The sequence below is a fragment of the Camelina sativa genome, chromosome 6 (assembly GCF_000633955.1).
Source record: "Camelina sativa cultivar DH55 chromosome 6, Cs, whole genome shotgun sequence".
Lineage (NCBI taxonomy): Eukaryota > Viridiplantae > Streptophyta > Magnoliopsida > Brassicales > Brassicaceae > Camelina > Camelina sativa.
In genome coordinates this window covers 1,594,135-1,617,562 of record NC_025690.1, presented here as the reverse complement: position 1 = coordinate 1,617,562, position 23,428 = coordinate 1,594,135, and the positions used below count along the sequence as shown (strand labels likewise).

The window sequence follows — 23,428 nt, the reverse complement described above, 5'->3', positions numbered from 1 at the left end:
ACCCGTAAAGCCCGCATATGTTTGAGTCTAGCCCGGCCCGGCCCGAAATATTTCCGAACCTATATTTCAAATCCCGGGCGCGACCCTAATAGGGCTAGAGGGCTTTTCGGGCTTATCTTACTGATCAATAATTCAAATTATAAGTCTTATAAAGTAGTGTTTAAAGATACACCGTAACACCAAATCAATCAAAATTTTAATAACTCATCTATATTCACTACAACCAACTTATTTTTAAAGAAAAATTTTAAAACTAAAGAAAATTTTATAGTTTAACCAAATACAATAATATATAATTTATATAAAATATCATAGATAAAAAAATTAAAGTATTAAGCAAGATTATTAAGTAAATATAACTAGGATTAGAGTTTTAAACTAGAATAGGGTTCCTGCTAGTGGACCTACACTCTCTGTCAGGCCCAATAACCATCCTTCGGCCCAATACCAAAACCAATGATCCATGTTCTCATCTATTAAAGCCTAGGTTTGTGCACTCAACCTCCATTCGAATGTTTTTCCTGGGAAACATTAGATTAAGTATCTTAAATCCCGGCTGCTGAATTTTGCTTGGTCATTGCCTTATGAACGGGTTAATTCGCTGAACCACCCTCGACACTGTATGACTAGCGTTAGATCTTCTATATCTAGTTATGTCTTTGAAAGCTTTAAGTCAAGTTCCACTTCTTTAGTACCGATTCTCTTTCCTTGGTCAAGACGAGGAATCGTCGGTAGCAGAGCATTGGTGTCTTTAGAGTTGCTTGATAGTTTTGCTTGTCGAGATCCTTTTCTTAGCTCTGTCCGAATGCTTGTTTTGTATAACCATATCTATGAATCTACCCCGAAAGTTTGCTTGAACCCTATTCTTATATATTCTGACCCCCTGTATCACCTACCGCCTTTAGATCGAAAGCTTGGGTCTGTTATTTTTCTCCAGGACCAAACCGATTACAAGTTTTGTGTGGAACTCATTTACCTCCATTTCCATGTGAGGGATGACCCACCTGCTTTGTTACGCTTTGTCTCCCAATCCCGGCGATCCCCGGTTATAGCTTCATCTGATCTGACAGCCTCCTTGAATCCTATGCTGCAACCGTCTCATCTCCTCTATCACCTACTGCCTTTAGATCGAAAGCTTGGGTCTGTTGATATTCTACAGGACCAAACCGTTTACAAGCTTTGTGTGGATTGCATTTACCTCTATTGCCATGTGAGGGATGACCCACTTGCATTGTTACGTTAGGAATCCCATCCCCCGCGACTCCAGGATATAGCTTCGTCTATGATCACGAGGTTAGTTCTTAAAAGCCTAAAGATCTTTGATCCCAAATTCTTGAACCCCCCCCCCCATGGTTGTGAAAACTCTCATAAATGTTCCCCCCATGGAACATCTTCCTACAAGCTCAAATGCGTTGTCCGCTAGAGCCGCTTATGACCACCCACTGGTGGAGGATCTCGTGAAGTCTGTCTTCAAATACGAATCCACTCATGTTCCAAGAGGCTTCTCAAATTTTGTAAAACTTTTTCAGTTTGAAAATCCCTTTGTTAAGCTCATGGAACCCTTATCTTTAGCTCTCTCTGTTTATCTTGTTTCATGCTGTAAGAACTCACATCCTCTTGGGGGTTAGTTTGAATGAGAATTTCATGTTTGTCCAAAAACAAAAAAAAAAAACAAATTGCAATCAAATAAAATTGTTAACAAAAAAGTACAAATATATTTGTTAGAGGGCTTTTCGGGCTTGTCCCAACCCGGTCGGGCTAAGCCCGGAAAACCTTGTAGCCAAACAGGTTGAGCACGAAAAGCCCGATTTTTTCTGGACAAATATATTTAAGCTCGAGCCCGGTTTTTTTTAGGCCTGGGCTGGGCTAACCCGCAGGCTTTGGCCCTAATTGACATGCCATTGATTATAATGAATTTATGACCAACCCAATAAAATTTGAGAAATCAAAAGACAGTTTTAAAAAATAAAAAATTATAACCAAGATGATATAGGAGTTAAGATAATTTATAGATATAAAATAGAAAATAAAATAAAACTTATAAAAATAATACAACCTAAGAAATTTAAAATATTTATTTTAAAAGGAAGAAATAAATAATCTTACATATCTTTAACTGAAAAAAATAAAAAAGAAACTCAAAATAATATAGAAATTTTTATCTTAAAATATCACGAATTTCTAAGTAAGAAAATCAAATTTAACTAAATAATATAACTAAAATCTAAAAATACTATAACATAATTAAATTAAAATATGAAAAAGAAAGAATAAACAAATATAATATAAGTCTTTACCATCGTCTAAGTTGCGAAGTTGTAATTTGGGAACCCTGTATTTTGGTAAATTATGTTAGACAACGAAAATCAAGAAAAATTTTAAAATAATACGATGTTAATTATTCATAGATGTGAAAATAGTTAGATAGGTGGAAGTAGTCGAAGATATATGTGTAGCAGTATATAAATATTGTACTTAGACTATCTACAATCTGTTGAACAGTTTAATGCCTCTAGTGGGGGTGTTGAATAAAATGAAAAATCTATGTAGATTAATTTCAGTTGAATGCAAAAGAAATGGGATCTTCAATGATAAGTGTCACGTTGTGATTGGAGAGAGTAGTGAGATAATTTTTTTTTTGTGCGACACATTTTTTTTTTAATCTGTTGTTTTTAACTTGGTTATCTAGATTTTTGTGTCTTTTTATCTCCTCTCAATTATTTATACTCAATTATTTGGTTGTAATCAAAAAAAATTAAAAAGAAATTTATATCAAAATTCATAATTTTTTAAAGTCCACATATAGAGACTACTTTTGTTTCATTTGGACATAAAAAAAACTTCATTTCTCACTATAACTTTCCCCTATATCTTCCTATCAACTCTTTATATTTTTAAAAATATTTTTTTTGTTTATGTGTTAAATGTATCCCAACAATAATCCTTTTAAAACTCAAATTTTTTCTAATCATCCGTTCAACTATCTAAATCCCAACAATTATCAGTTTCAAAACAAAACTGCAAATTAACCCCAAAATGTACCAAATTATGGGGTTTTACCAAATTTTTTCATGTCATCAGCTGTTCCAAACTATCCTCGATATTTTGGATCAATGATGTCATATCCATCTCAAACACCTTCTAGTTCTTCTACTCCAATAGGTAATGTTTCAAATGTTGGAGTAAATGAATTTCCGGATTTCTACGCAAATGGCTCTTGGTGATATGAGTGGTGGTACTGAAGCCACACCAAATACAGAAGATTCAACTCCACCTCACCGGAAAAGCCCCAAATGGACGATTTAGTAAAACAAGTATGGGCGAAATTCAGAATATTTCGTGATTAAAGAGATGTTTATGTTTATGTGTGTGATTTAAGAGTTTTATTGTTTGTCATTTGAGTTTTTTGTTCTAATTAAGTTGTGTGTTTTATTAGTTGTCTCGTGTACTTTTATCATATTGCATTTGAAGTGTTTGTAACTTTGTGTGTTTTAATAATTATTGTTTTCATTTTTGTATTTTAAAAAATTAGTTACAAACATAAATTAAAACATAAATAAAATTATTAACAACAATTTATGTATTTTCTAATTATAATTAAAAAAAGGTGGGTGTAAAGGTTAAAACTGAAATGAGTGTTGAATAATGAGGTGGAAGAGAAGATGATGTGAAGTGTTAAAAAGAAAAGGTGGGTGTTTAATCTTTCAACCATTGTATATAGTCTTACACATTGATTTAACCCATATATGAAGCTTAGTTAAATCCAGCCTTATATGAAGTTCATCTGCAAGTGTCTTTTCGATCATAGTAATCTGATTATCACTCATGATATCCCGTTTTCTTTTGTTAGAAAGGTTTTCTGATCTCTCATGGTTTGTATTTGTTTTTTTGTTGTTCATGATTTTCTAGCGTACTTAAGGTTTTGATTTGATATAGGATACCACTTAATATACATCTTTATATAATAAGACATGCTCTATTTCCTGACGGTGATAGGTAAATATTTTTATTTTGTTTTTGGATTAGTTTTTTTTTTGTTTGGTAAGTATTTTTTTAACTTTTTTTTTTCTAGTGATTAACTTGTGTCAAAATCTAAGATCGTTAATTTGACACATGTCGCGGTCATGTTAAGCAGTAATCTGGACACATGTCGACATCTTATCGATACTATTGACACGTGTCACGATCTCGTTAATGAGTAACTTTGACATCAAACTTTATATAATAAAATTAGAATTTGGTTTGATTTAATTATTGAGCTAAATCTTGTTAATTTATTTGGAGACATTGGTTCGGGTTGGTTCAATGGATTAAATCATGGATATTGATTTGGTATATTATTGAGAAATAATATTCGACTGATCTAAACCATTGCAGACCGAGGTTGTTGTTAAAGCAAAATTTATTGTCGCAAGTGCTAAGCCGAGGATGTGGCTAAGGCGAGAACAAGTTGGTGTCTTCTACAGATTCATATGTGTTAGGATAGTTGTTTAGTCTAAGGTTAAGCTGAGTATACCTACGAGTTGCATATATTATGAGTAAATGTATTTGTTTGTTGAGTGTACTAATATTTATATGTATATAAAATATAGTTTTTATAAAGTATAAGAAACAAAATTAGTATCTTATATGTAACATTTCCACCTGAGATTTCTTTCACAATTACTAAGTTGATAATGTACTCTTCACTTGTAACTCATCTTATACAATCAGCTGGATAACAACTTTATGTTGGTTATGAGATTTCAAAGGCTAATATATGGAATGTTTTCTAGATTAGTACAATTCTAAGACTTTTGCAAGCATTTTTGCAACAGGTTTCAAATGGGTTTGTTTCTTTTTACCAGTTTCAACAGTGAGCTTAATTGTTCTCTGTACCTTCATCTTTTCAACTTGGAAGCTTAAAGTATTGTGGGTTGCAAGGGTCAATTCCTGATTTGAGAAGGATACAAGCAGTGCAAGAAGCCTCACTTGGGAAACGAAATGGAAGAAGCCTTTTTTGCTGGTTCATTTCACCCAAACCCATTTTTTTTACTTGTGTAAGAGTTACTTCTTGTTGTTTTCTTTGTCATCCATTGTACATAGAGTTGTTAAGAATATGATGTTATGTAAGTAAGATGTATTTTGTTAATGTAGTATTAATTTTATGTATTTTTATGATTTTTCAAATATAAGGATTGCATATGTAAATCCAATTAAATAAATACTGTAAAACAAAACTCAAATATAAAAAATCATATAAATCAAATTAAGTATTCATATAGCAAAATAATAGTGTTATGACACTATATACAGCATTAAACATGTGTTATAATAAAGTACTAGATTGTGACCCACACTGTACAACGTGGGAAAATATTTACGGTACAGCGTGGGAAAATATTTACGTAAATTTAGATTTGTTTATTACAAAATACTAGTAGAAACATTATTTATTCTATACATTTTCTAAAATTATATATTTAAATTACTTAATTTCACACTCCAATTTTGACTCATAGTCGGTACTACTATTTTGGTTTGGGTGCAATATCAAATTTTCGTTAATTATAAGGTTGGTAAAGTTTTAAAAAAAAAAACCCCCAATAAAACATGTATTGACCCATGATCTAGTATTACAAATCGATGTGATCATGTTTAGAGAATTTAGTATACCAAATTTATGATAGTGTTTAGTGTTAATATTAACATCATTGTATTTATTGGTATAACATGTTAGTATATATTAAATTTATATGTGAAAATTACAATTAGATTATGTATATGTATATTGTCAACATTATACACTTAGTATTGTTTATATAGTGAATATCGTGTATAAAAAATAAGTTGTAGCCAATTAAATAGTTTGTTATTGTTTACTAAGATTTCTACAACAATAAATAGAATCTGTTAAATTTCATTCAATAATTGTGAAAACATTGTTTTATTATTTTGTAAACAAATATAAACTTTTACTTTGTTAGTTATTAGATTAATTAAAATGCAATAGCATTTTTCATAATATGCCACATCAAAACTGGTTAAAGTTCTAACAGCATTGCTTAAAAAAGTATATAAAGATATTTTAAAAATATAAGCAATATTGTATCTTAGTTTTAAAATATATCTTAAACGATTTAGATATGCAAATATTTAATTTTAGTTTTATAAATAAAATTAAGTTTATAATTTTTTTAAATAGTTTGTTATTGTTTCCTAAGATTTCTGAAAAAATAAAGAGAATCTGTTAAATAATTTCGAAAATGTTATTTTATTATTTTATAAACAAATATAAGCTTTTCTTTTGTTAGTTATTAATAAATTAAACTTTAACAACATTGCTTAAATAAGTACATATAGAGATATGAAAGCATTCAATTAATGCTATAATATAACAACTTACGATAGCATACTGTAACATCCACAAACCGGAATCCCGGTTTAAGGGATGCATCAGTCAATGCAAGGTTGGTTTTTTGCGGACGAGTTTAAGTAAAACGCTGCATTTTGGGTTAGGAAACCTTTAAATCGTGTTTTAAAAGGGAGTTTTGTCGTCATTAGTGAGTTAGCCGCTTTTGAGAGAAAAGAAAGAGGAGAAAATAGTTCTTACTGTTCTTGAGATTTTTGGGAGTTTTGAGGCTGTTCTTGTAGAGATTTGTAGTTGGGATTGTTGTAGGAGCTTCCTAGGAGCGTTGTTTTGCTTGTTTGATGTTCAGAATCTTCTTGGCAAATGTAAGTGCATGACCATGGCCTATCTAAGCTTGAGATTTCTCTGATCTGCTTGTTTATGTGTTGTGTAGCTTGTTAGAACGTTAATTGAGGCTTTGTGAGGCCTTCTTGTGGCTTGGGATCGAGTTTGTTGGTTGTAGGAACAAAGATCCGGTGAGAAGCTTCGGGGAAAGACAGTGCTCGGTATGTGTGTCGGTCGATGCACTTTGTGCGTTGGTCGATGCAATGCGATGACCGCTCAGATTGACCTAGGAACATCGGTCGTTGCCATGTGGAGGTGTCGGTCGATGCAATTAGGGATTTCATGTAATGTCGAGCATGCGTCGGTCGATGCAGTGTGAGTTTCGGTCGATGCAAGTGAACCTTGTGTCGGTCGATGCAACCCCAGTTGGTGTCGGTCGATGGATGGTTTGGTGTCGGTCAATGCAAAGTCCTGGTTTGTTGTTGTTTGATTATTGATTGTTGGTTGATGGTTAGAGATGTCTCTATTGCTTGTGTGTATAGCCCATTAGATGGGAGGATTGCCTTACTGAGTGTTTATAAAATACTCAAGCATCTCAATTTGTGTTTATGGTGCAGGTAAAAGCAAAGTGTGATCGTGGAATCAAAGCAATGAAGATGAGGATGTTCTAGTGATTCATTTGGTTGTTGTCTGGCTTGCTAGGTTGCTAGAGTTGAGTCATTAGAACGTTGCTTAGGTTGTTGGTTCTTTTATTCATGATGTTTGGTTAATCGTTATGAATTATTATTGAATATTGGTTTTGGTTATTAATTGGTTTGATGCTATATTTTATGGTTATCCGCGGTGATGTAGTTGTGGTTAGGTGGCTAGTGGATATGAGATCACTAATTTAGAGTATTTATTATTATTATATTTATTATTTATTCTTTAAAAAAAACGGATCGGAACGTTTCACATACAAAAATGCTATTGTATGTGTGACCCTATAGCTAGAGCACATATAGCTTTTGATAATTCACTATCAAAAATATATAATAGTAATAGTATTTTTTTAGAGTTAACAGAACCCATATAAAGTCCTTGGAACAATTGTTATTCTCGAGTTGGTAAGTATGTGAATTTTCCACCTTTAGGGCAACTATACTTTTTAAAAATTCCTGATGATATTTGTTCATATTTCACTTGCTAGGACTAGAATTTATTTGCCTGATTCACGTCATCTTGATTCTTGTTGGGGAACATGTATATTTCTTACCTCAAGCACTGGAATATTTTATATCCCATTTAAATGATGGTTAATTTTAAGATCTGTTATAACATTTCATTTTTTTATGGCTCTCGCAATTCAATCGCATATCCTTTACAATTTGTTATAGATCTGTGAGAAATTTTATTTTCTTTGATAAATTTGCAGCGGTTTTGCATAGACACTAGTAAAAAAAACGTATAACCACGCTTTTGTCACAACAAATCGTGACTAAATATTTAGTTGTCACGAATTAGTCACTAAATCTATTTGAAGCACATTCGTGACTATCTAGCCACAAAATAATCACGAATACAACATGTAACCACTTTTGTCACCAATTAACCACAAAAACATTCGTAGTTATCTAGACACAACAAGATTCGTGGCTAAATTGTGACTAAACTAACCACTAAATATATTAGTGGCAAGTTTGTGGCTATTCCAAGATGACAATGTAGCCACGACAACTAACGTTGTTAACTTGTGACTAACTTACTGCCAAAAAATATTTTTGTCAAACATTCGTGGCTACTCCACTTAATTATATATCCATCACGGTAAAAGTGAGATGGCTGTATAGCCACGTAGTTGTTAGTAGCTAAATTGTGATTTAATTTGAACAGGATAATAATAAAGAGAGTTGGAAACATTGAGAGTTGGAAAGAATTGAAAATTCACTTCAACTGAAGATGTTGGTGCCATGACATTTGTAGCAGCTTCAGATGATTCACCATATTCAACATGGGATTGCCTTAGGATTTTGTTTTTGTGGTGATAAAGTTCATTAAGATACTGATCAATGTACTTACACAAATCTTCACGATGTATGTTAGGCAGCTTAAATCTATCACCCTTCCCACCAAGAAGTTCGAACATGGCCTCTTTCATCATCCTCTCCGCATTGTTCTTCATCTTTCTCTTGTTATTCCCCATAGCTTTTGATATGTTTTGTTTGAGAAAGCCTTCATGGTTCACCATTTTTTTCTCTTGCTCCATATCTGTCAGCATCTCGAACTTCCCCACGGCGTTCTTTACTCCCAAGTTTGATGGCCAGACCTCCGAAACTGAGTTGGATAGACTGTAAATCACAGCACATGCTTCGATTCCGCAAAGTACGGAAAGCTCGTGGATCTTTTTCACGAAACCTTTTTTTCTCTTATTGAACGTTGCTTTTCTCATTGAATCATTTTCAATGTAAGATAGGTTTAGCTTCTTTCTAGTCATGATATTGACCATAATTGAAGAAAAAATATGTGTGTATATGAATTATGTTTTAGTGATTTTGTATGGTGTGTGTTGATTTATCAGAAGTTCGTTTATATAGAACAAATTATGAGCTGACAAAATTTAATTAAAAGATAACACATTTAATTTTATAAAATTTATTAATTACATATTTTAAGTAAAAAATCTGTAGGTATGCCACTTGGTTGGATACAGTAACAAACATTTATTGGTGAGATTTGTTGCTCAGACTACAAGATTAATTATCATTACAAACCATCACTAATGTTGTATTCACTGGTAAAATTCTGGCTATTAATGAGTAAATGAAAACACCAAAAGTTATCATTTTTATTTATGAAGATACATGGTAATTAAATTTGGTGAAATTGTTTTCTATATAAATTATAGTCAATTATTATTTTATTTTGAATAACAGCTAATATTTACACACATTTGGATATCATGAGTAACTTTAAAAAAAAAACATATTTCATACATTACTACAGTGCATCAGCATATTAAATACATGAAAATGATAACTTTTGGTGTTATGATCAATCACTTTATTTTTAGATATGATTTGTTAACACAAACGACTTTATTTTATATATAGGCATATATATATTATGATCACATGTGTACCACGGGTTAAAATTTAATAAGTTAACAAATCTATATATTAAACTTTACATATATCCAAATTAAATGAAATCAGCATAATAAATACATAACACATATATTAATTATACTAATAAGATAAATATCTAAAATACACTCAATCAACTTAAGATATTATACAAAAATTTCGAAAAAATTTACCCCAGGCCGCAATGATTATCTAGTTTCTACTTCGTATTTACAATATTAGATGAGTGCCTGCACTACATGCGGGTTTGTTTATATATATATATACATATATTTATTGTAATACTTTCTTTGTGCTTCTTATATTTTCACATTTGAAAGATTAAAAATAATATATTAACAAACAAAACAATGTTTTTTTTGTGAGGAGGCAAAGAATACTAAATTTTGATTAAAGCTAAATCTTATTGTAAAATGATTTTTGTAGACGAACACTAGTAGCATATTTTTTAGGAAGTAAAATAATCATATCATTTGCACATTTGATTGGTAGATAAAAACATTTAAAAATCCTACAATTCTTGTCTAAAACTTAGGTGTTTAGATATATTTGTATTTAAGCTTCCCAACTAAATACCATGGGACTCTCAAATTCTCTTTTATCAAAAAGTTTTTCATACAGGTTGATTAATTTTTTAATGGTTATACTTAAGATAAACAACTTCCCTTCCTGCTAGTTATTCAATTTCTTGAATATAACTCAAGAATTTAATTTTCAATAAGAATTTCATTTAATTTCCATCTTCTTTTCTCTCTGTATTTTTCTCAACCAACATTATATCATTGATTTAACTATCTTTTATTCGATAGTAAAAAAAACTCCGATCTTTTTCATATATAAAATTTTATTTCTCTAAGGACACACTTTCATGAATTTCTCTACAATATTAACCAAATTCCCAGTCACTGCTGCAACTATTCAAATTGTTGAGAAAATTCTAATGCCTAAACCAAATGTTCATATCTTTATGGTTTATCCTAAGAGAAAGAAGCGAATATTTGGTTTTACTCTCGATGCCTTTTTATCTTTTGGTGATGCTTCTACTTACTTAAAGAAAACATCAACATATTCTAAGCCTCTCTACATTTCTTATATAAATATTGAATTTGTTTGTGATATGAAAAAGAATAAAAAACATGGAAAATGTTTCAAATTCCTCTTTAATTTGTGTTGACAGGTAGCACTCTGGCTACTGCTAACGTGTGATTCATATGGAAAGAGTTACCATCTTTTATAGTATAAATTTGTTTTTTATAAAATTATGAAACCAAATCTACATGATAACTGTTTTTGTTTTTCTATTTATCGTTTTCTTTTTTACACAATTTCATTTTTATTTTTATTTATTTTTTAATTAAAATATGAAATAAAAATTTATGTGGCACAATCTAATTTGTCTAGGTGACTTGTGCGATAAAGGATTAAAATAAAGAAATTAGTTACTTTTGTTTTGTTTTTTTTTTTTGACCTCAGTTACTTTTGAATAATATAATAAGAGTTTAACAATGTATACACAATCTTAAACATATAATTTTTTTGTAACGAACTCGCAATATTATAATTATTAGTGAAAACAATCGGAATTTGTTGGTGGATTAAAACAGACCAAATAATGAAAAGCATTTCAGGAAATTCCAAAAGGAGACGAGACGAGAATATTATTAGTGTATGTTGGTTGTTCTATAGAGACAACCTAACAAGTTTATTGTATAAAATTCGATCATCTCTTCCAGTGCTGCTCTCTAACAAAGCACTTTGCACAAGTTCCTGCAACATCATCATACATTGTTTAATATTACGATGGTTCTAAACAAAGTGATGACAACCGTATTTGAGAAATCTACAAGTTTTACCTTGACTTCACGGTGAGATAGAAACTTCCCCAAGCTGTGAATGGTCATCCTCATGTCTTCAACCTGAAAGAAAACAAACACAAACAGTATTTACAAACTCATCCTGAGAGATTCTGATATCATTTTATTATGTACACGACAAAAAACAATCTTCTTTCTTACCCTAACATAGCCTGCCTGGTTACGGTCAAAGAATCTGAAAGCCTGAGCCAGAAAAACAAATAAACAAAGCTTTTAGAACCAAAACCGCAATAAATAAATAAAACACAATCTCTGATTTCTCAAGTTTTGTAGGGAGTATTTAACCTGTAACAGCTCTCTATCAACAGTTTCCTCTCTTTTTGGTGCATCAGACGTTCCTCCCTCTTGCCTCCCATGCTTATCAGTTCCAGACTTCGTCTTGATTTCAGTTTTTTCATCGATCCGACCTATTTCTTCTTTTTTATCAGTTGCCACTTCAGTTATGGGATTGGCAACAGTACCACTAGTATTCTCAAGGTTTCCTTCTTTCTTCTGCGGCGAAACAAGAGACATGAAACAAAGTGAGAAGATTTATAAAGAAAACAACTTGTTGGACTCAATTTGAAAAAATGCAAGTCAAATATGTTCATACCTCTTCAGCAGGGTCTTCTTGCTCAGAAATTGCAACGTCCATTTCCTCGCATTCTTCTGGATCTTCTTCTGGGTCTTCTTCAGGGTCTTCTTCAGGATCCTCCTCAGGATCTTCCTCTGGGTCGTCATCATCATCCTGGTTATCCACTTCCTTATTAGATGTTTCATCCCCAGTAACTTCTTTACTGCCCACAGTTTCTTCAGTGTTGGCTACAGCTTCCTTATCTGAAATTTCCCGGCTACCGTCTTCCTTGCCTGAATTTTCTTTATCATCTTTCCCAGGAGCGGATTCGGGTATAACAGAGGTATCCTTATCTTTCTGTTCAACTGTCTTTTGACGCTTATTTTGGGATTTTACTTCATTTTGCTTGACAGACAACTCCTCCAGCTGCCTCTTCCGTTGATTTCTTTGTCTCACAAATTTTACACGTAGTTTCTTGAAGGGAAAAACGAAAAAAAGACAGTATAAGAAAACAGTTCATGNTATCAACAGTTTCCTCTCTTTTTGGTGCATCAGACGTTCCTCCCTCTTGCCTCCCATGCTTATCAGTTCCAGACTTCGTCTTGATTTCAGTTTTTTCATCGATCCGACCTATTTCTTCTTTTTTATCAGTTGCCACTTCAGTTATGGGATTGGCAACAGTACCACTAGTATTCTCAAGGTTTCCTTCTTTCTTCTGCGGCGAAACAAGAGACATGAAACAAAGTGAGAAGATTTATAAAGAAAACAACTTGTTGGACTCAATTTGAAAAAATGCAAGTCAAATATGTTCATACCTCTTCAGCAGGGTCTTCTTGCTCAGAAATTGCAACGTCCATTTCCTCGCATTCTTCTGGATCTTCTTCTGGGTCTTCTTCAGGGTCTTCTTCAGGATCCTCCTCAGGATCTTCCTCTGGGTCGTCATCATCATCCTGGTTATCCACTTCCTTATTAGATGTTTCATCCCCAGTAACTTCTTTACTGCCCACAGTTTCTTCAGTGTTGGCTACAGCTTCCTTATCTGAAATTTCCCGGCTACCGTCTTCCTTGCCTGAATTTTCTTTATCATCTTTCCCAGGAGCGGATTCGGGTATAACAGAGGTATCCTTATCTTTCTGTTCAACTGTCTTTTGACGCTTATTTTGGGATTTTACTTCATTTTGCTTGACAGACAACTCCTCCAGCTGCCTCTTCCGTTGATTTCTTTGTCTCACAAATTTTACACGTAGTTTCTTGAAGGGAAAAACGAAAAAAAGACAGTATAAGAAAACAGTTCATGCGAGTCAAAAACAATAACGTCAAAGATCAATTATAAACAAACCTTAAGAAATTCAAAGATACGGGAACCCATTTGATACTGCAGCATCTCAAACAGCGATTCCGCAAACAATGAAAGCTGCAAGAACATAGAAGATAGTTTGATTAAAACTAAGTAGTTCAGAGCAACAACAAAATGTGATATACAGAGTTCCAGTAGAAAAATGAAAACATGCTAAGCAAAACATAATGAAAAAAAAAACAAACCTCAAATGATGACTCATCAATGTCCTTGTCAGTGTAATCCAAGAGCGAATCCAAAGAGACCGACAGTGAACGCAACTGCAAAACAAAAATGGAAGAAGTTACGACCATAATGTAGCCATTACCAAATGTAATGAAACCGCTTATTTACTGTCCACCTACTTTGGAGTCTTTGTTACGTTTCGTCTGTAAAATAAATCCTGGCCGAGGAGGTTCCTCTGACTTTTTCCTGTCCTTCATTTGTATCCTGGACTCCTCTTTTCCACCTTTCTCTTTAATCTCTTTCTCAGTAATTTTTTCTTTAACCTTTTTCTCATCAGCATTATTCCTATCAATTTTTTTCCCCTCAAACTGAGTCTCTGAGTTGTTTTTCCTTTCAGCCTTCTTGTCTTCACCTGTCTTAGTGTCTTTCTTATTTGCACTAGAGGAACCCTCCTTTTTCTCAGTATCTGGAGATCCTGTATTCTGTTTTATTTTCACACTAGTGGAGGCATTCTTTTCTTTCACTGCTTCTAAAGATTCAGCCGTCGGTTTCATCTCCATACTACCTGAATCAGGGGTTTTCTTGCCTGCCTCCACTACCTTCTTCTCATCACTATCTCCTTCTTTCTTAAAATCACCGTCCATACTATTGTCTATTTCAGCGACCTTCCTTTTAGCCACCCTTTTGATGATTTTTTTCTTTACAATTGCCTTCGAAGGAGTCTGCTCACTAGCCTTAGCACTGGGATCTGAAGTATCTCCAGTTCCAGCTCCCGTCACAATTTCTGAGCCCTTCTCTTGACTTTGTGTGGGTCTCGCTACTACCTTTTTCACTATATTTTTGTTAGACGATGTACCAATGGATTCTTCTTTAGGGACTGTGGTCTCCGATATGGCGACCTTTTCAGGAACTACCTTCTCATCCGACTTCTCACCTTTTTTAACAGTTCCTTTTCCATCGTTGACAGGCCTTTTAACAACTCTTTTAATGATCTTTTTCACGGTCTTTTTAGTTCCAGTCGTCTGAGTGCCAGAAGCGTCTCCTGGGGACTTTTTCTCTGCATCCTTGGTAACTTCAACAGTATCACTGCTGCCCTTTCCTGCAATGACATTTTTCTTAACCTCCTGAGAGAGTAGCCGATCTCTCTCAGTAAGAGCTTTCCTAAGTGCCAACCATTGGGTTCTCCATGCATCAGAGGAAGGAAGGCATTCTGATAAATCGGGGACATATAGTACGGTGATCTCTTTGTAGCTAAAACCCCCATCTGAACCAACCCTTTCATAATGTATCTGTAAATGCCACAAAAAAAAGTCAACGCAAATCTACTTAGATTTCCAAACAAACTAGTAAGCAGTATCGCTTTGTTCGCTTGTACGTATCTTAGTGCTACCATAAATAACAAAATGAAATTGCAGCAAAACAGGACACGAAAAAAAAATATTTGAAAAACATTCATGGAGAAAATCTCTAGATAAACCAATAGCAATAATGGTTGATGATCCACATATTTTATACTGTCAGAAAGAATCCATATATCAGGCAGTCCACTACTAAGCTTTATATCATCTTCAACGTCAGGTAGGAAATAAAAGATTGTAGGATATATATACACACTATCTTAGCTACAATACTCGAGTGTCATGTCCCCATACGTCCAATATCTCAAAGTCTTAAACCAAGACTCTTGGTCCAAGAGAAGGAAAACATACCTCGAGAAATGGATTCCAGTGACGGCAGTTGCTCAGATCAAGATTAAGCTTATCCTTTGTGTGTCTGCAAACTCAAAAGGTTTTTTAGTCTCAGACTAAGAACAAAAGGCAGCAAAGATGATAAATGAATAAGTGAAGAGACAAACCTCAGCATTGTCTGAATTAAGGAAGACTGGTCAACTGATGGGTCCATACCATCTGTGGGATCCCAGGAACCACCAAACGCCATGAATGAATGATCCTTTTTAAGAACAGCAAATTTTAATATGTTGCACACGTGAGGTATACGGTCCTCAAATAATTTCTCTGAAGAAAGATCTTCCAGAGCAGTCCTGCTCAGCCCGCTCATCAAAACCATCTGAACAGTAAAGAAAACCCATAACACATGAGCAATTCTTTCAATATACTCAGAAACAATAGCAGCAATGATATATCATGCAAACATGACTATATAAGAAGATAGTAACGAGCAATGACATAATTAAAGAGACAATCTTTATCAATGAGAAAGAAAAAAGCCAACCTTGGCATTCCAAACAGTTTTTCCTCCAGATTTCAAAGCTAAAGGCTTCGTCCACGTACTTTTCACATCAGCTCCACCATCTTCAATGTAATCATGCTCAAAACTGCCGTCCTCAACAACCAATGGTTAGGTTTGCAAACACAGTTAACTAGAATTTATAGATAGTGTAATAAAAGTGAATCCACAAAATTTGAAAAATGTGTGCAACTCTAGTATAAGGTACAGTCAAGGGAAACAAAAACTCCAGATCAGATCTATTGAAACCGCGTAAGAAGGATTACAATCCTAAGACAGACAAAAACTGTAAATAGGAAGCAGAATAATTCACCTCACAGCAGTATGCATAGAAAGTGTAAGCTTCTGTTTCGGCCAGTTCACAACAACCTGAAATATATAAATTTGAGGTTAACAATCATTCAGAACTCCACTCCGTATTAGATAATAAATGGGGGAAAGGATTAGATAGAAATACAGAAACCTTGGAAAACTCAGAAGGCACAAAAAGCCTGGGATATCTTTTATCTAATGTCAAGTAATCTCTCTCCATGTCAACCAATCGCGAGGATAAAACCTGCATACAAGTCGCATAATTATCAAATAAAAATAATGCACACTATGCTTAAGCACTGCATCACACATAAAGAGGGCAGATAACTCTGCGGTTTTCTACATTTAATTCAATACGAAGTCCATAAGACAAAACTAGAAATCAGGCAAATTACTGGAGACCACAAAAACCAGAAGCCATATAACAGGTTGCAATTTCCCTCCAAAAAACTACCAAACTCAGGAAACATAGATAGAGCAGTCTGATATATGTCACACTAATTTCAAAAGCAGGTAAAATAATCCCCAGATGTGGCAAGAAGTCAGAAGCTTGGCCAGATAACACCCACAACCAGAGAAGGCCATAAAAGGAAGAGGAAGTATAACAGTCAGAAGCTTGGCCAGATAACACCCAAGTACAGGAAGACATCTGATGGAGAGAAAAGGAATGAGAAAGCTGAACTTGACAGAGTTTACATGAAAAAGAGGCAATGGTCGGGAAGTAGAATTTATCATGCTTTTTTTTGTTGTCCATGATTATATTGAGATGGCAAGGCTGATATAGTAATCCAGAAGGGACCAAGAGATGCCGAGGTCAATCAATAAGAAAACATGTAGAATGCAGGAGCTGATAGGAAGATGAGATGATACTGAGGAGCAGGTAAAAAACATCATTAGGTGAGGAATCTCTTGGAACACTTATTACCTTGCAGACATAATCTCTCCTTATTGGCTTAATCGGTGAAGATCGCCTTCAGGTATAACAGAAATAAGGTTAGTGTCTGGTGCAGCAACAGAAAATGCCCTGTATTCCAGATGAAGAGCGTGACAGAGATTAAAAATTAAACCTAATTGATGCTTCACGATGTTGTGCATCCCGTCGCAAAGAGGAACTACGTGCATCCCTAGAAATAGATTTAGGAACTGGAGTCCGCTCCTTAGTGTCCTTGGACGTAGCTCTCGCTGTTGGAGTTCGATCTCGTCTTATTTCGAGAGCATGTTTTCGCTCACGTTCTCTTTCTCCTTCCTTCTCTCGTCGCTCCGATATGCGTTCCCTTTCCCGGTCCTTAGCTCTTTGCCTGTCTCGTTCCCTCTGCCGCTCTCGTTCTCTATCACGTTCGCGTTCCCTCTCTCTTTCTCGGTCCTTATCTCTGGAGCGTAGATTCTCGCGACGACGCTCTTCTTCCCTTAGTTCAAACTCCCTGAGATAACTCGCCCGGTCATCTTTCCGGAGATCATCAACACGAGGACCACCACCACCACCGCGAGCCAGTATGCCACCAGGGTAGTCCAGGTCAAGAGATGCTGCACTGTGGATACCTTTCCCAGTGCCATAATCCCTCCCTGGAGGCAAGCTAACGCCATAACCAGGATTTGAAGAATTCTCCGGATAAATATAGTCATCTAAATTTCGCCGAGGAACAGCTCCTAATAACGATGGGGTATGTTGGCTGGCATAAGAAGATGTGCCGCGTACTGATAAACCGTGAGGATCAGACTCCAACCTTCCTCCATAATGCATAGCTTCTTGATCAGAATGCCGTACAGTAGAACTTCGTTCTGTAAGATAATCGGCTTGTCTGCCAGAAATGTATGCTACTCAGTGCAGTAAGATATAACTTTCCTTCAAACGTTATTGCAAGTTTTGACAAAGTACAGTTGTTTTACAATAACAAAGGTCTTGAGAGAACAAATAACAGACGTAACCAAAAATGCAAAAATTTGAACAAAAAAACATATGCTAGAAAGAAATCAGGTTACCGCTAATCATTGAAAAATACCTGACACCTCCATCAACAGAAGAGGTATGGAGCGACTGAATTTTTAATAATTGTTCTCCTCGGAGGAGAGATGCTTGATCAATGCGATCATACAAGTCAGTCTGCCAAAATCATAAAATTAATGCCAATTGTAACACCACGGAACAGAATTTAACCAAATTCAAGAGATTTTCAAATAAATGTGAGGGTGGGCGCACCTGACGACCAAAACTAGATGACTCAGCATATCGACTAGTTGGTTCATTTTGCAACTCCCTACCGATATAAGCGCTTGACCGTTCACCATACTGCCTTCTGTCAACCGGAATGTAACCAGACAGCTTATCAGAATACAAATCATCCGACTTTTGACCATAAACATGACTCGAAGGAGACAGGTAGCTTCCAGATGCAAATTTAGGCGAATCTGGCAAAGTAGGAACATATCCGGAGCGGCTGTCCAAGACTGATGAACCTAAGCCATTGGTGCTTAAAGGCTGAGAGCTGCTAAGAGAAGATGATCCATAGGCAGAACCATACTGCGTTCCATAATGACTAGCAGATGTTGACAAATGCGATCTGTATCCACCAATGTCAGTCTCTTGAGCACCACCACCTGTAATTGAAGGATGGCGAGAACTACTCAATGAAATCTGAGAACCTCCTTCTGCACCACCACTGACTGAACTTCCAGGATAACCAGATCCAAGCTACAAAACAATAATAACATAGCAATTAGCCAAAAAATTCTACCCACTTAAAAGCATAATGCACAACAATGGAGTTTAATGTATTTCTTCAATCCAAGAAAATTAACAATTCTCAAATCAAATTATGAAATTTCGTGAAAGTAAATAATCAGAAAGGTGGGATTTTGATTTCATGGAACTGATGATCTTACATTCTGACCATAACCAGACTGCGAGCCGTATTGCTGCTGTCCGTAGCCACTCCCTCTTGAAGAATACATATCTCTATGCATCTGATTCAATTTGTTATAAAGTTAGTAAACCCATTGCGTTAGATAGATAAAAAATACAAAAAAAAAAGAATAATAACAAAAAACCCGATGGAAAAATATACGAGAATCCAAATACATGATTCGCTCAAGTGACGAGGGCTTACCTACAAGAAGATTGAAAAAAAAAGGTTCTTCTTTTGCGTGTAACGTGATTGACGGAGAAGGAAGATCCTAAGCAATTGAGAGATTTAAAGAAGAAGAAAAAAAGAAAAAAAGAAAACCCTAGAAGATCACGCAGATTGAGGAAGACGAACTTGAGACTCTGTCTGGATTGAGAGGATTAGTTTGGTGCGAAGACGAACTTAACAAGGGTTTCTTTCTTTTGGTTAAAGAACACGCATGCATTATCTTTTTTAATGGGCTTAGATTTTATGCTATAATCTTTAGCCTTTTTTAAATTCATTATAGGCCCGTTCTTTTATATACATATTTGTTTCCAATTAAGCATAACAAATTTAACTTAATAAGGGGTTTGAATATTATTTATTATTTAAATTTTTCTTTGAAAATTCTTCTATGTTTTTAATTCACATTTTACAATGATTTTCAAAACATTTAATTTGGAGGACTGGAAAATTAATCTCATACTGAAAATATTCTCTAATATTAATTTATGTAAACATACTACAATATAAATTTTGAATGCCTTTTATTCTACGCTTATGGTTTGTCCAAAAATATAATGCCAAGATCCACCTTTCTACTCTTTTCTGTATGATTCTCTCTCAACCATTTTCTCATGTGCAGCCGAAGGTACTCATGTTTGAGTCAATCTACTAACTTCTGCAAGATTCAGTATCTGTCAAAGTCAAGTTACTTTGGCGCAGTTAGCGACTTCCTTCGCAGTCATGGCAGAAGAGAGTGTCTTTTTTGTCTGTTCAGAGTGGGTCGTACGCGTCTTTTTTGTCTGTTCAGAGTGGGTCGTACATCTAATTGCAATCTATGCTGGCACTTGAATCAAAACTTGACTGCACTAAAAAATGTTACTACCAGTTTCTACGTTCATCAAGCTAAAAGATAATTTAGACATCCCCAAAGAAAATCATGGTGTTTAAACTATTCTGCTTTCTAAACTCATTTCAAAAGTAGAGAACATGAGAAATTATAAAAAAAGAGGTTAACTTTTACTGTCTAATAACTATGCAAAATTGTCTTTTCCATGTATAAAAAATTAAGGAAACGGATTATTTATTCAATCATACAGCAAGCATATCACAGGAGCATATACATACCAGCCAAATAATATGATGTGATCTTGAAGTTTTGTCGTTCAAAGCAGTTTCACCTACTTGCCTTTGAGCTATAATAGCAAATGGAAAAATCACATAGATGAAAGGAAAAAATGATTACCAATATATCTCATGAAAGAGACAATGAGTCATATTTCAATTTCATCAACACATTTTGAGGCTTTGCCAAACGTATGCACCTAGACTACTATCACCATCAAATGCATAAAAAGTATCTTTATATATATATAGAGTATCTTAACAAGTGATAGCAAGTATTACCTTCACAGTTGCCAGTTAAATGCTGTAAATGTTGCCTGCTTTCTACCACGTCCTCCACCATATTTTCCACAATGAATCCTTTCTGCAAAATAGACAACATTCTCAAAGTTGCTGAGATTGTGTATGTCTATTTCAGCAATTAGCTTAGTGCTTCAGACCTTTTAAATACCTCTGAATCATCTACCAGTCCAAGGGGACCAGTATCACGATTTAAAAGGTCAGCCAGAGTCTCTTTATAGACAAAGCTCCTTTCTTGAGTCTGCATAGATTTTACAGGATTCATGGGTTTAGAAGAACATATCACCTCTTAACAAGAGCACAGAAATAGGGACCTTCAAGTTGGTCACTCACTTCTTATATGCTCGTATATATCTTTAACAACACTTTCAGTAACCCCCATGTGCAAGTCTTGTGATTTCTCTATTCTACTTTATTTACATCTTTTCTCAACTGCATAACCCTGCAACTAAACCTCAGTCTCCTCCTCACTCCAGGCTTGCGAGAAAACTCCAACAACTTCTTTTGATTTAGTTCACTCGGTTTACAGCGACCCGTAGCAGATCTACAATCTGAAAAATGATAAAAGTATATACCAAAACAAACTGTAAATCAGACATCTTAAGTTGCTCTAAACACCTAAAATAAAGTTACAATTTGAAGTTCTGTAAGGCACAAGGGGTCAACAAATTTAGTATATACCTGCGTGCACTTCCAACTTCCTGACTCCGATTGTAGAAAACTATACCCCATCTCATTACGCAGCGTCAGGTCGTGTATAATTGCGTCTTTACCAACCCTTTTACCTTAGGTAAAGACGCCATCATGATTCTGAAATGAAAATAAACTTCTTTTTGTATGATATGAAGCAACATTAGTTTTCATCTCTGCCTCCATAACAAGACCGACACAGCAGCTTTGACATACCCAAAAGATCACATACAACTTCTATATATTATGTATACACTGTTATGATACTTTGTACTTAAACAAAAGCATATACTCTATTAGGTACAGAAGATGTACAAAAAGGGTCTTATGCTTCCTACTTACAAGTATGCGGATCCGAAGCTCTTCTTCTGTCATTGTTTTTACTTTCACCTACTCTTTTTTTATCCTTCTGCGTACAATAAATCAGTTTTCACTCTGCAAATCACCGAGAGGGCATGAGCACAGCATGTCGTTTCATATTGTTTTCCTTCTTCTTAATTATATTTCTGCAACTTAGTTTCTGGAGAATGTCTCGGATAAAGAATGAGTGCCAACGCTAAAGAGACCACAAGACCAACCACTCCGCTAAAAGGCTGTAAAGGGCGGCTCCCTGCAATCCAAGCCGGAGAACTTGGGTTGTAGAAGAGGAATCCACCTGACTGTAGTAAAAAGCTTGTTGCTATGGTTCCTGCTCGCAACCCGATCGGAACAATCAGATTTCCTTGGCTTCTTGTACGAGCTCCAGCGAGCGCCAACGATAGAAGCCATAACCCTGGAATTGATCTCAGGGATCTGGAGAATTCGACAAGAAAACAAAAACAATCAGTATATAGTTTATACAGTTAGCATTACGCTACGGTACTCCTCATGAACAATAGCGGTGTACAACTGCAGTATGACATACACGTATACCCAGTTCATCCATGATCTATATAAACAATAATATACTTGGAAAAGATATATACCTTTGGAACAAGGCAAATATGAAACCAGTAATGATAATGCTTTGATGGTAGCCTAAATCTATAGCAATCTCATCAGGCATCCATGACCTGAAGAGCAACTCTTCCACAAGCACAACAAATGTCGCAGCTGTAAANCTTATGCTTCCTACTTACAAGTATGCGGATCCGAAGCTCTTCTTCTGTCATTGTTTTTACTTTCACCTACTCTTTTTTTATCCTTCTGCGTACAATAAATCAGTTTTCACTCTGCAAATCACCGAGAGGGCATGAGCACAGCATGTCGTTTCATATTGTTTTCCTTCTTCTTAATTATATTTCTGCAACTTAGTTTCTGGAGAATGTCTCGGATAAAGAATGAGTGCCAACGCTAAAGAGACCACAAGACCAACCACTCCGCTAAAAGGCTGTAAAGGGCGGCTCCCTGCAATCCAAGCCGGAGAACTTGGGTTGTAGAANTCACAAGAGTATGGAATCTTTCACATGATTGTTATCAGAAGAGAATGTAAATTTTTTAAAACGAGGAATTTACTAGCAAACATGTATTGAAAACATAGCATATTAAGAACGGGGGGTNGTTCCTGCTCGCAACCCGATCGGAACAATCAGATTTCCTTGGCTTCTTGTACGAGCTCCAGCGAGCGCCAACGATAGAAGCCATAACCCTGGAATTGATCTCAGGGATCTGGAGAATTCGACAAGAAAACAAAAACAATCAGTATATAGTTTATACAGTTAGCATTACGCTACGGTACTCCTCATGAACAATAGTGGTGTACAACTGCAGTATGACATACACGTATACCCAGTTCATCCATGATCTATATAAACAATAATATACTTGGAAAAGATATATACCTTTGGAACAAGGCAAATATGAAACCAGTAATGATAATGCTTTGATGGTAGCCTAAATCTATAGCAATCTCATCAGGCATCCATGA

The 23,428-nt window shown here is 34.9% G+C and overlaps 3 protein-coding genes across 7 annotated transcripts in view; all 3 read right to left on the bottom strand.

The window, feature by feature from the left end:
• LOC104793851 (agamous-like MADS-box protein AGL80) lies at positions 8,514 to 9,195 on the bottom strand. The gene has a single exon (XM_010520276.2). It carries the CDS (start codon positions 9,156 to 9,158, stop codon positions 8,514 to 8,516), a length of 645 nt encoding a protein of 214 aa, XP_010518578.1. The 5' UTR covers positions 9,159 to 9,195.
• LOC104790079 (SART-1 family protein DOT2-like) lies at positions 11,311 to 19,616 on the bottom strand. The gene is made up of 20 exons (XM_010515778.2): positions 19,408 to 19,616; positions 19,184 to 19,264; positions 18,501 to 18,992; positions 18,304 to 18,404; positions 17,371 to 18,102; positions 17,229 to 17,274; positions 16,455 to 16,547; positions 16,305 to 16,360; positions 15,977 to 16,079; positions 15,600 to 15,811; positions 15,454 to 15,517; positions 13,924 to 15,033; positions 13,765 to 13,839; positions 13,562 to 13,636; positions 13,158 to 13,472; positions 12,262 to 12,396; positions 11,955 to 12,161; positions 11,811 to 11,852; positions 11,649 to 11,711; positions 11,311 to 11,562 (listed from the first exon to the last, which is right to left on the bottom strand). The coding sequence occupies exons 2-20, from the start codon at positions 19,262 to 19,264 to the stop codon at positions 11,476 to 11,478; spliced, it is 4,089 nt and encodes a 1,362-aa protein (XP_010514080.1). The 5' UTR covers positions 19,408 to 19,616; the 3' UTR covers positions 11,311 to 11,475.
• The window catches only part of LOC104793850, a 15,401-nt gene continuing 11,861 nt past the window's right edge, over positions 19,889 to 23,428 (bottom strand). The window contains exons 11-18 of one of the 5 annotated variants that reach the window (XR_002038553.1): positions 22,488 to 22,621; positions 21,865 to 22,314; positions 21,514 to 21,642; positions 21,166 to 21,383; positions 20,984 to 21,073; positions 20,815 to 20,896; positions 20,536 to 20,603; positions 19,889 to 20,271 (exon numbers count right to left, since the gene is read on the bottom strand). Coding sequence is in view for 1 of the 5 variants with exons in the window: in XM_019246609.1 (XP_019102154.1) it covers positions 22,017 to 22,314; positions 22,488 to 22,621 (432 nt within the window). In the remaining 4 variants the exon portion in view is untranslated. Of the gene's footprint in view, positions 20,272 to 20,405; positions 20,604 to 20,814; positions 20,897 to 20,972; positions 21,074 to 21,165; positions 21,384 to 21,513; positions 21,662 to 21,728; positions 22,315 to 22,487; positions 22,622 to 23,428 lie in introns of those variants that run through there. The other 4 variants (XR_002038552.1, XR_002038554.1, XR_002038551.1 and 1 more) reach the window with 4 other exon arrangements.

Coding starts and splice junctions, on each gene's coding strand:
- LOC104793851 (XM_010520276.2), bottom strand. CDS start 9,158: ATGGTCAATATCATGACTAGAAAGAAGCTAAACCTATCTTACATTGAA.
- LOC104790079 (XM_010515778.2), bottom strand. CDS start 19,264: ATGCATAGAGATATGTATTCTTCAAGAGGGAGTGGCTACGGACAGCAG. Junction 16,080..16,304: donor TCTATGCATACTGCTGTGAG/GTGAATTATTCT, acceptor TGAGGACGGCAG/TTTTGAGCATGATTACATTG. Junction 11,712..11,810: donor ACCAGGCAGGCTATGTTAGG/GTAAGAAAGAAG, acceptor GTTTTCTTTCAG/GTTGAAGACATGAGGATGAC.